Here is a 13,786-nt window from a genome sequence, read left to right on the forward strand (position 1 = left end):
TCATAATGGTAAAAGAATGATAGCATTATGATGTCACAAACAAAACACCTCTTTAGTATCTCCTAATGGTAACACAATTAAATCATTATAATATTACAATCAAAACTCCCCTTTATGATGTCATAATGTTAAGGTGATGATAGCATTATGACATCACAATCATAAGACCCCTTTCCGGTGTCATAATGATAAGACAACTAAATCACTATGATGTCATAATCAATACACTCTTTTATTATGTCATAATGGTAAAAGAATGATAGCATTATGATGTCACAATCAAAACACCTCTTTAGTATCTCCTAATGGTAACACAATTAAAACATTATAATATTACAATCAAAACTCCCCTTTATGATGTCATAATGTTAAGGTGATGATAGCATTATGACATCACAATCATAAGACCCCTTTCCGGTGTCATAATGATAAGACAACTAAATCACTATGATGTCATAATCAATACACTCTTTTATTATGTCATAATGGTAAAAGAATGATAGCATTATGATGTCACAATCAAAACACCTCTTTAGTATCTCCTAATGGTAACACAATTAAAACATTATAATATTACAATCAAAACTCCCCTTTATGATGTCATAATGTTAAGGTGATGATAGCATTATGACATCACAATCATAAGACCCCTTTCCGGTGTCATAATGATAAGACAACTAAATCACTATGATGTCATAATCAATACACTCTTTTATTATGTCATAATGGTAAAAGAATGATAGCATTATGATGTCACAATCAAAACACCTCTTTAGTATCTCCTAATGGTAACACAATTAAAACATTATAATGTTACAATCAAAACTCCCCTTTATGATGTCATATTGTTAAAATGATGATAGCATTATGACATCACAATCATAAGATCCCTTTCCGGTGTCATAATGATAAGACAACTAAATCACTATGATGTCATAATCAATACACTCTTTTATTATGTCATAATGGTAAAAGAATGATAGCATTATGATGTCACAATCAAAACACCTCTTTAGTATCTCCTAATGGTAACACAATTAAAACATTATAATATTACAATCAAAACTCCTCTTTATGATGTCATATTGTAAAAATGATGATAGCATTATGACATCACAATCATAAGACCCCTTTCCGGTGTCATAATGATAAGACAACTAAATCACTATGATGTCATAATCAATACACTCTTTTATTATGTCATAATGGTAAAAGAATGATAGCATTATGATGTCACAATCAAAACACCTCTTTAGTATCTCCTAATGGTAACACAATTAAATCATTATAATATTACAATCAAAACTCCCCTTTATGATGTCATAATGTTAAGGTGATGATAGCATTATGACATCACAATCATAAGACCCCTTTCGGTGTCATAATGATAAGACAACTAAATCACTATGATGTCATAATCAATACACTCTTTTATTATGTCATAATGGTAAAAGAATGATAGCATTATGATGTCACAATCAAAACACCTCTTTAGTATCTCCTAATGGTAACACAATTAAATCATTATAATATTACAATCAAAACTCCCCTTTATGATGTCATAATGTTAAGGTGATGATAGCATTATGACATCACAATCATAAGACCCCTTTCCGGTGTCATAATGATAAGACAACTAAATCACTGTGATGTCATAATCAATACACTCTTTTATTATGTCATAATGGTAAAAGAATGATAGCATTATGATGTCACAATCAAAACACCTCTTTAGTATCTCCTAATGGTAACACAATTAAAACATTATAATATTACAATCAAAACTCCCCTTTATGATGTCATAATGTTAAGGTGATGATAGCATTATGACATCACAATCATAAGACCCCTTTCCGGTGTCATAATGATAAGACAACTAAATCACTATGATGTCATAATCAATACACTCTTTTATTATGTCATAATGGTAAAAGAATGATAGCATTATGATGTCACAATCAAAACACCTCTTTAGTATCTCCTAATGGTAACACAATTAAAACATTATAATATTACAATCAAAACTCCCCTTTATGATGTCATAATGTTAAGGTGATGATAGCATTATGACATCACAATCATAAGACCCCTTTCCGGTGTCATAATGATAAGACAACTAAATCACTATGATGTCATAATCAATACACTCTTTTATTATGTCATAATGATAAAAGAATGATAGCATTATGATGTCACAATCAAAACACCTCTTTAGTATCTCCTAATGGTAACACAATTAAAACATTATAATATTACAATCAAAACTCCCCTTTATGATGTCATATTGTAAAAATGATGATAGCATTATGACATCACAATCATAAGACCCCTTTCCGGTGTCATAATGATAAGACAACTAAATCACTATGATGTCATAATCAATACACTCTTTTATTATGTCATAATGGTAAAAGAATGATAGCATTATGATGTCACAATCAAAACACCTCTTTAGTATCTCCTAATGGTAACACAATTAAATCATTATAATATTACAATCAAAACTCCCCTTTATGATGTCATAATGTTAAGGTGATGATAGCATTATGACATCACAATCATAAGACCCCTTTCCGGTGTCATAATGATAAGACAACTAAATCACTATGATGTCATAATCAATACACTCTTTTATTATGTCATAATGATAAAAGAATGATAGCATTATGATGTCACAATCAAAACACCTCTTTAGTATCTCCTAATGGTAACACAATTAAAACATTATAATATTACAATCAAAACTCCCCTTTATGATGTCATATTGTAAAAATGATGATAGCATTATGACATCACAATCATAAGACCCCTTTCCGGTGTCATAATGATAAGACAACTAAATCACTATGATGTCATAATCAATACACTCTTTTATTATGTCATAATGATAAAAGAATGATAGCATTATGATGTCACAAGCAAAACACCTCTTTAGTATCTCCTAATGGTAACACAATTAAAACATTATAATATTACAATCAAAACTCCCCTTTATGATGTCATATTGTTAAAATGATGATAGCATTATGACATCACAATCATAAGACCCCTTTCCGGTGTCATAATGATAAGACAACTAAATCACTATGATGTCATAATCAATACACTCTTTTATTATGTCATAATGGTAAAAGAATGATAGCATTATGATGTCACAATCAAAACACCTCTTTAGTATCTCCTAATGGTAACACAATTAAAACATTATAATATTACAATCAAAACTCCACTTTATGATGTCATATTGTTAAAATGATGATAGCATTATGACATCACAATCATAAGACCCCTTTCCGGTGTCATAATGATAAGACAACTAAATCACTGTGATGTCATAATCAATACACTCTTTTATTATGTCATAATGGTAAAAGAATGATAGCATTATGATGTCACAATCAAAACACCTCTTTAGTATCTCCTAATGGTAACACAATTAAAACATTATAATATTACAATCAAAACTCCCCTTTATGATGTCATAATGTTAAGGTGATGATAGCATTATGACATCACAATCATAAGACCCCTTTCCGGTGTCATAATGATAAGACAACTAAATCACTATGATGTCATAATCAATACACTCTTTTATTATGTCATAATGGTAAAAGAATGATAGCATTATGATGTCACAATCAAAACACCTCTTTAGTATCTCCTAATGGTAACACAATTAAAACATTATAATATTACAATCAAAACTCCCCTTTATGATGTCATATTGTTAAAATGATGATAGCATTATGACATCACAATCATAAGACCCCTTTCCGGTGTCATAATGATAAGACAACTAAATCACTATGATGTCATAATCAATACACTCTTTTATTATGTCATAATGGTAAAAGAATGATAGCATTATGATGTCACAATCAAAACACCTCTTTAGTATCTCCTAATGGTAACACAATTAAAACATTATAATATTACAATCAAAACTCCCCTTTATGATGTCATATTGTTAAAATGATGATAGCATTATGACATCACAATCATAAGACCCCTTTCCGGTGTCATAATGATAAGACAACTAAATCACTGTGATGTCATAATCAATACACTCTTTTATTATGTCATAATGGTAAAAGAATGATAGCATTATGATGTCACAATCAAAACACCTCTTTAGTATCTCCTAATGGTAACACAATTAAAACATTATAATGTTACAATCAAAACTCCCCTTTATGATGTCATATTGTTAAAATGATGATAGCATTATGACATCACAATCATAAGACCCCTTTCCGGTGTCATAATGATAAGACAACTAAATCACTATGATGTCATAATCAATACACTCTTTTATTATGTCATAATGGTAAAAGAATGATAGCATTATGATGTCACAATCAAAACACCTCTTTAGTATCTCCTAATGGTAACACAATTAAAACATTATAATATTACAATCAAAACTCCCCTTTATGATGTCATATTGTTAAAATGATGATAGCATTATGACATCACAATCATAAGACCCCTTTCCGGTGTCATAATGATAAGACAACTAAATCACTATGATGTCATAATCAATACACTCTTTTATTATGTCATAATGGTAAAAGAATGATAGCATTATGATGTCACAATCAAAACACCTCTTTAGTATCTCCTAATGGTAACACAATTAAATCATTATAATATTACAATCAAAACTCCCCTTTATGATGTCATAATGTTAAGGTGATGATAGCATTATGACATCACAATCATAAGACCCCTTTCCGGTGTCATAATGATAAGACAACTAAATCACTATGATGTCATAATCAATACACTCTTTTATTATGTCATAATGATAAAAGAATGATAGCATTATGATGTCACAATCAAAACACCTCTTTAGTATCTCCTAATGGTAACACAATTAAAACATTATAATATTACAATCAAAACTCCCCTTTATGATGTCATATTGTAAAAATGATGATAGCATTATGACATCACAATCATAAGACCCCTTTCCGGTGTCATAATGATAAGACAACTAAATCACTATGATGTCATAATCAATACACTCTTTTATTATGTCATAATGGTAAAAGTATGATAGCATGATGATCTCACAATCAAAACACCTCTTTAGTATCTCCTAATGGTAACACAATTAAAACATTATAATATTACAATCAAAACTCCCCTTTATGATGTCATATTGTTAAAATGATGATAGCATTATGACATCACAATCATAAGACCCCTTTCCGGTGTCATAATGGTAAGACAACTAAATCACTATGATGTCATAATCAATACACTCTTTTATTATGTCATAATGGGAAAAGAATGATAGCATTATGATGTCACAATCAAAACACATCTTTAGTATCTCATGATGGTAACACAATTAAAACATTATAATATTACAATCAAAACTCCCCTTTATGATGTCATAATGTTAAGGTGATGATAGCATTATGACATCACAATCATAAGACCCCTTTCCGGTGTCATAATGGTAAGACAACTAAATCACTGTGATGTCATAATCAATACACTCTTTTATTATGTCATAATGGGAAAAGAATGATAGCATTATGATGTCACAATCAAAACACCTCTTTAGTATCTCCTAATGGTAACACAATTAAAACATTATAATATTACAATCAAAACTCCCCTTTATGATGTCATAATGTTAAGGTGATGAAAGCATTATGACATCACAATCATAAGACCCCTTTCCGGTGTCATAATGATAAGACAACTAAATCACTATGATGTCATAATCAATACACTCTTTTATTATGTCATAATGGTAAAAGAATGATAGCATTATGATGTCACAATCAAAACACCTCTTTAGTATCTCCTAATGGTAACACAATTAAAACATTATAATATTACAATCAAAACTCCCCTTTATGATGTCATATTGTTAAAATGATGATAGCATTATGACATCACAATCATAAGACTCCTTTCCGGTGTCATAATTATAAGACAATTAAATCATTATGATGTCATAATCAAGACACTCTTTTATTATGTCATAATGGTAAAAGAATGATAGCATTATGATGTCACAATCAAAACACCTCTTTAGTATCTCCTAATGGTAACATGTAAAATATTCTAATACATTTTCTAACCTCAATTAAGAAATGGACCATATATAATTATTAGTATAGGCAATAGTCAAAGATATGTAATTATTGTTCATAAATAAATGATAATTAAGATATATTAATATGTTTCAAGGTTTCCTTGACCTTAAATATAGAATGAAGGATTTGCTGAACATGCAGTCTATAGATAGGATAGTAGCTTGCTAATGCATGGTATAGTTGTAACTCTAAAAGGGCATTACAATATACGTACAGCGAACACCTAAAATAGGGTTTGGGCGTAAGACCTAAGTGAACATGTTTGAACACCTAATTAGGTGAAGACCAATAGACTGACATCATTTTCAAATGGTATATAAGCTTGGTGTTAGAGAGGCATGGGAGGAGAGGTAGAGGAGAGATGTACTTGCCATCCACGGACTCTTCACGTCCCAACACTCCCTCCCTCCATCCTCAGGAATGCATAGGACAGATGCCATCAACTAAATTCCTTTCCAAAGGTTTTGTAAGACTTGTTTCGTATTATTTTTGTTATCTTCTTTTTATATTCTTCTTTTATTTTTGTTCGTATTAAATGTTTCACCTTCGTTTGCATCTAAGTGACTCTGCCTATTTTTGACGCACATACATTTATATGTGATCCAATTATTTGAAGTTTGTATTGGCCCTATATATTTTCTTACATATCTGGCGTGCCAGCCCTGCGTATTTTTTTCCTGACCTTTGCCCTCCAGCTTGCTCAGGGGGAAGGGCAGATATATCTGTACACTTTTTGCAAACTGTCGGGAGACAATTAAGAAAAGAACCTTTGAGGATACAGACTTTCAGATTTTATTGGAACCAAAAGTGCTAAAAGACGCTATTGACGGCAGACGCAAGAAAGCCATACAGCGTGAAACAACACCCACTCAAGGAGAGTTCACTAAACAGGGTAAGTCATGGATCTTATAAAAACATATGCTAACAAAAGTAAAATAACTTTTCAATTTGATAATTGTCCTACTAATGCACAGTTATGGGCTAGTATGTACAAACAATGTGAGCTAGAGAATATGAAAATAGATAAGAAATTGTTATGTATTGATAAACTTAAGAAGAAACTGCAAAATGTCCTAAGCATGTTTAAAACGTTTAATGACTTGATTGTGGAGGATTTACAACCTAGACAAAGTATTTGCATGATTAACAAAGTTGTACCAGAATCTAACCCTGATGACAATACTGACGACTTTAACAGCTGTCCCGACTGTTTTGTTTTAGCTCAGCAATTAGAGAACTTGGAGAGGGCTAGGGACAGACAAGCTCAGTTACTGTCTAAACTATGTTTAGAAAATAAGAAGGTGTCAGTTATCACAAGACAAGAAGGTAAGAAGGGTGTATCTTTTGTCCCTGAAATAGCTGGTACCTCAACAATAGATTCTGATGAGGAACTTGACGTAGGAGGAGTTGAGAGACAAAAGCTCAGAGACAGTGCAACAAAATTGACTTTAAAAATTAATGATCAATTAATGAAAATTGCCAAAGATATTCCTAAATATGACGATAAGATGGATGCATTCCATAATATTGATGTATTTGAAACAAATACAGACAAATTCCAATTAAGTAATAAACAAAGAAACGCCATTTTTAAGCTATGGATACCTTCACATATGTCCAAAAGGTTACAGGACACACCTACAGAGGATGCATTAGGTCAATTAGTGCATGCAAATGACATGGATAGATTGAAACAATTAATTCTGTTTACAACTGGTGACTCATCTCCATCTCTTGACTTAATCGAATCTCTAAAAGTAAATCTTCAAGATGATCCCTTTGCATTTTTGTTGAAATTTGAGAAAGCCTATAGAATGGTAATGGGAGTTGATGATGGAGATGAACCACAGGCAATGATTATAGCATTTGTAAGGAAATTTAAATATCTAGATCCTGTATCTGTTCAGCTTGCCTCTGAAAAACCTAGTTTGCAAGAAGCAGCCATATTCATTGATCGTATTAGAAGAGCGATGAAAATGTCAACTGTAAAGGTAAAAGTATCTACAGTACAGGAACTAATTGACAAACGGCCAGAATTAACTCATAATGACTGTCACAAGCCACAAACTAATCCTACTAATTTTGAACGATTTGATAATACTAACCGAAAGATATTCAGACCAAATGTTAGTTGTTATCATTGTGGTCAAAGAGGACATTTGAAGTGGCAGTGTAAACAATTTCTTCAAAATAGAAAATTTGTCCCTAGAACACAAAATTTTGGGAAAGAAAATGGGCTGATGCCAACAGCCCCACCTACTGGTGAACAATTTAAGTCAACGTCCCCATACACTCCACTAATAAGACAGGTGCAAGAGCTCACAACAAATAGTACTGCTACTAATGTAACAGGAAAGAATGTCAGGAGGGGTCTGACACCCTCTCAGTGACTAGATAAGAATCAATCACTCTGTAAGTTGACCTATGTAGCTCCAGTGTCAACTGACAACTGTGGCAGACCATATGTCAAGGGAAAATTACAGGGAAAAGAGATTACATTCCTAATTGATACAGGAGCTCAATTAAGTGTGACTAATCAAGCTTTACCTATAACATCTAACTCACCTGTTTGCACGATTGTAGGTTTTAGTGGTAAAGGTAATACTTCAGCAACTTTGGTTACTGGTGTTTTGTTTGAGATTCCTGGCTATTTGTGTACTGAAATTGATATCTGGCATTGTCCTAGCTCAGAAAATATCTTAGGGGCTGATGTAATGAGAGAACGAGGTTGGGTCATTGACTTAGGGAATCAAGTGATTTGGAGAAGTAATAACCTTAAAGGGCCTGTAGTAATTGATCCAAGTGACTACAGTGTAGTGGCCGTCATCAATTTAATTGAGGAGGTATCCCCAAATCATGTTTGGCCACAAATGGATTGTAATGACTTGACTCTTGTAGAAATTGTGCAGAAATATCCCTCGTTATGGGCTCAATCTAAGAATGAGGTAGGGACGATGAAAGATGTTGTTGTTAAAGTGGAAGGAACAGATCCCATAGCTCAGAAACAGTACCGATTGCCTCCAGATTCAATTGAGCCTTTGTCCAAAATTATTGAAGAACTACTTCAACAAGGCGTCATACGCAAATCAAATTCGGTGACAAACTATCCGTTATGGGCAGTTAAGAAACCAGATAATTCTTATAGAATGCTTCTAGATCTGCGTATGTTTAATAAATGTACCCCAAATGTGGCGCCAATTGTAGCAGATACCCCCGACATCATGTCTCGATTGAATGCTAAGGCAAAGTTTTTCTCGGTACTGGATATCAGTAATGGTTTTTTCAGTATTCAGATAGAGAGGAGTTGTCAATACAAATTTGCTTTTACTTTTCTGAATGAGCAATATGTATTTTGCAGATTACCACAAGGGGCGCACATGTCACCTAGTCTGTTTCATCAGGCATTGGCAAAAGTGTTATCAAAATTCTCAAGGCAAGATTGTATTCTACAGTATGTTGATGATATCTTGTTGGCAACAGAGAGTAGAGAGGAACATCTCACCTTGCTAGCAGAATTGTTTAATCTGTTGTACGAGTCAGGATTGAAATTAAATCCAAGGAAGGTCCAATTACTGAAACAAGAGGTTCAGTACTTGGGAGTTTTGATAAGTCCAGGCCAGAGACATCCTTTGCAGGAAAGAGTAGCAACAGTAGCAGCTTTGCCTGTACCTACAACTTTCAAAGCTTTAAGACAATTCCTGGGACTTGTAAATTTTTCTAGAGACTTCATAGAGGGCTTTGCTGAAAAAGCTAAACCCTTATATGACTTACTAAAAAGTACTGATGATGACAATTTGTTTGGTCCATGGGGAGATGAGCAGCAGAAAGCGTTTGAACAACTTAAACTTGATTTACAGAGAGCACCAGCTTTGACAACTGTGTATCCATCTAAGCCTTTTGCTTTACAAGTTCAAACCTCGGAGACGGCTGTCTCGGCAGTTTTACTGCAGCTACAGGGAAAGGAATGGAGAATAGTTGGCTATTTTTCCAAACTCCTTTCACCTGTGGAAAAAGGGTTTGAAACGTGTGCAAGACATCTGGTGGGTGTACACTTTGCAGTCAAGGCGACTGAACATATAGTTGGGTTTAACAAACTAATTCTGCAGACCCCTCACTCCACTTTGAAATTGCTTCTTGAAAAAAGTATCCCAGGAGTGTCACATCAAAGATTTGCACATTGGTTGTTGTCTTTATCTCCAAAACAGATTGAAGTGGATCATAAAGCTAAATATGTGCTCCCTCAACTAATGCAATATGAGGGTGAATCACATGAGTGTGTTGAGACATTTCAGGGGGATTTTCCATCCCTTTTTTAGAAAAGAAGTAGAGGAAACTGATGAACCAGTATTTGTAGATGGTTCTAGATTTTGTTTGAAAGGACAATATTATACCGGATATGCCATTTGGTTTCCAAAGAAAGGTCGAGCTATTCAGCATAGACTACCAGGACATTTTTCTGCACAGAGAGCAGAAATTGAAGCTGTTAAAACAGTGTTGGAAATTAATGAAAAAGAAAATAATGATCCTTTGGTAATCTATAGCGATAGTTCATATGTCGTACGTTCACTAACAGACTACTTACCTGTGTGGAAAAAACGAGGTTTTGTGGATTCATCTAACAAAATCTTAAGTCATGTTGATACATTGCAGACTATCTTTGAGCTTGCTTCTAAAAATCCTAACCGATATGCTATTGTCAAAGTACCTGGCCATAGCAGAGGGACTAGTGATTTAGCTTTGGGAAATGAGAAAGCAGATTCTCTAGCCAAGGAAGCAGCTTTGATAGGAGAGATAGTGATGGAACTAGAACCGTTGGAAGTACTACCAGTAAAGAGTAAGGAAGCAAATTTACCTTCATTTAGTGATGAACAGATGAAAGATCCGTTCATTGTGGAATGTAAGAATAAAATAACACCTCCTTTTGTTTGTGAAAATGGAGTGATTTGTTATGAAATGCAAGGTAATTTACTTCCAGTTGTGCCTAAACACTTGCAGACGGAATTCACCCGCTATAATCATGAAAGTTTAGGTCATGTGGGTCAGCAAAAGTTGCTGGAAATTCTCAAAGAGAAGTTTTATTGGGACAAAATGGAGGACTCTGTACAAAATGTTGTTCAGTCATGTCTCATTTGTGCTCAAGTAACCCCAGGCCTAAAGGACAAAAGCCTCCACTTCTAAGAATTGCACCTGCAGACGGTCCGTGGTCTACATTGCAGATTGACTACGTAGGTCCCCTACCTTCAGGTAAACAAGGTCTCAGGTACGCATTGGTTGTGGTAGATGTATTTTCTAAGTGGGTAGAACTGTTGCCTGTCAGGAAAGATGATGCTTTGTCCACGGCAAAAGCATTAGTGAACCATGTTTTTTGTACTTGGGGAATCCCAAGGATGATTTCATCTGACAGGGGGAGCCATTTTACTGGCAAAGTCATGCAGGCTGTTTGCGCAATCCTGGGGGTACGTCAACAATTCCATGTTCCATACCATCCTCAGTCCGCAGGTATTGTAGAAAGAATGAACAGAACGATTAAGTCTAGAATTGCAAAAATGTTACTTGATAAAGGAAATACTTGGGTTGATGCAGTACCTCTGGTATTGATGAGTATTAGGGGAACGAGCTCCTCAACTACCCAGTATACACCTTTTGAATTAATGACAGGAAGGAAAATGCCATTGATCTTTCCTCATGAACCGTTTTTGTCTACTCCACAGAAAGATGCCATTGCAAGAACTAAGTGGTTACAGATACTTCAGGAGAATTTAAAAACAATTCTTCCTCACGCAGCGTCTAGAATGCAGCGTATGGTACCGCCTCACTCTTCTAAATTTGTGAAAGGAGCATCAGTAATGATTAAGACTTTTAGGAAGGCGGGACCTTGGGAAAGTAATTGGGAAGGACCGTTTGAAATAATCGATACTATGGGTCAAGTTATGATCCTTGTTCAAAGAACAGAAAAGACTGTGAAAAATACCCGTAGGCAGCAGAAGCTGTGGGTACATGTTGACCAGTGTAAATTGTATGTTTCTAACTAAATTCTGTTCTTGCAGGAACACAGTTCTGCAAGAAAATGGAGGAACAAAACTGTTTACTATTGGACAAAGAACCTCCAAAGAAACAGCAATACAAGAAGCGTGACATCAAGATAGCGTGTTACATATTACTTCCATGGTTGTTGGTGCTGAGTTTTTTGATTGCTGTGTTGTTTGAACTATACCAGAAGCCAATTGGAATTGATGATCCGATAAAGGATTTACCACAGAAGACATTGTTATCACATAAAATAAGAGAAGTTCAGGTGGATCGACTCCTGACATCAGACATTGATACATCAAGAGACATTGTTGGACAAATTAGATTCGGTTATGGCTCCAGAGATCAACCTTGTTTGACTATATTTTTTGAGCATACCTCAGAAATCACGGTTCATGCAAAAGTAGGACCAAAAGCCAAATTCACACAGTCACAGGGGAATTATACCCATAATAATCAGACAGGTGTTTGGGAATGTCATCCTACTGAGTCCATGTGGTGGTCTATAACAATTAAGGGAGAAGAACATGCACAATGGACAGGTGATGTTACCAATGAGATGTTAACATCAGGGAAAATGGGAAGATCTAAGACAGAGATTTGGTATAAGACTCAGTCTTATGGGAAAATCTTAGATCCTTCACTGCTTTCTATATCAGCAGGGGATGATGATTGGACTAGGGTTTGGAACTTTCAGGTGGAAAGAGAGACAGCTTTGGTCAAAGTATCTTTTGTGTTTACGGTAACTAATTCTATAGCACCTGAAGTTAGAGTTAATCCCCGTAGTGTGAAAGTCCAAGAGGAATTGGAACCTATAGAACTACAATGTGGGACAAGGTTACCATTACCCCAGGAAGCATCACTCGTTTGGTCAAAAGGGAAAACATCTTTAGGAAGTTTTACGAATAATCCAACTCGTATACTTCATAAGGGTCAAATGGGGGAGGTACATTGGAATGGTATGCATTTTATGCTTAGATTAGATAGTCCAACTCGTAAAGACTCTGGGATATATGAATGTTGTGTATTACTGAAAGGAGATTACAAACACTGCGACAGAGCAAATGTCAGTGTTTGGTCCCCTGAAGATAATTTGTGTACTGGTACTACACTCAAACCATCCAATCCTTTTCAGGTTAATTATTTTCAATCTAAACCATTATTGAGGAATGGATCGTTTGTAACCCTAGTTTGGACTTTTAACATGACTGGAAAATATCCACTTGGTTTCCTCAATGTTTGTCACACCTTACTAATATGGAAAAAGGTCTTGCCCAATGGTTTGGACAAAATCCATTGAGAATGACAAGAAGTAGACAAGGTGTTATTGAGGGAATCTTGGGGGGTGTTGGTTCGGTAGGAAGCTTACTGAATACTATGGATATAAATACTCTTAAATCCGATTTGGGATCCGTAAGTTATGTAGGAAGTCAGGGAGCAAAAGTACAAAAAGGGTTAAATCAGTTATTGGAACAAATGGTTCTAAGTTCTGCTACTGTGATTGGGTCGTCTGTATCTCACTTACAGGATGCCACTTTAGACTTAATAGAGAGTCAAGAGGAGAATCAAGTGTCAAGGGCATGCCTGGAAATACAGATAGAATATTCCACTAATCTAAAGATGATTGCACAGGCTTTACA

At 34.5% G+C, this 13,786-nt stretch overlaps 1 protein-coding gene across 1 annotated transcript; it reads left to right on the forward strand.

Annotated features, from left to right (window-relative positions):
• The first annotated feature begins 6,805 nt into the window (after positions 1–6,805).
• Positions 6,806–13,446, forward strand: LOC128473641 (uncharacterized). The gene is made up of 2 exons (XM_053455891.1): positions 6,806–7,008; positions 12,164–13,446. Exon 2 carries the CDS (start codon positions 12,184–12,186, stop codon positions 13,444–13,446), a length of 1,263 nt encoding a protein of 420 aa, XP_053311866.1. The 5' UTR covers positions 6,806–7,008; positions 12,164–12,183.
• Positions 13,447–13,786: the final 340 nt, after the last annotated feature.

This window comes from Spea bombifrons, chromosome 2 (assembly GCF_027358695.1).
Source record: "Spea bombifrons isolate aSpeBom1 chromosome 2, aSpeBom1.2.pri, whole genome shotgun sequence".
Taxonomy (NCBI): Eukaryota; Metazoa; Chordata; class Amphibia; order Anura; family Pelobatidae; genus Spea; species Spea bombifrons.

Coding starts and splice junctions, on each gene's coding strand:
- LOC128473641 (XM_053455891.1), top strand. CDS start 12,184: ATGGAGGAACAAAACTGTTTACTATTGGACAAAGAACCTCCAAAGAAA.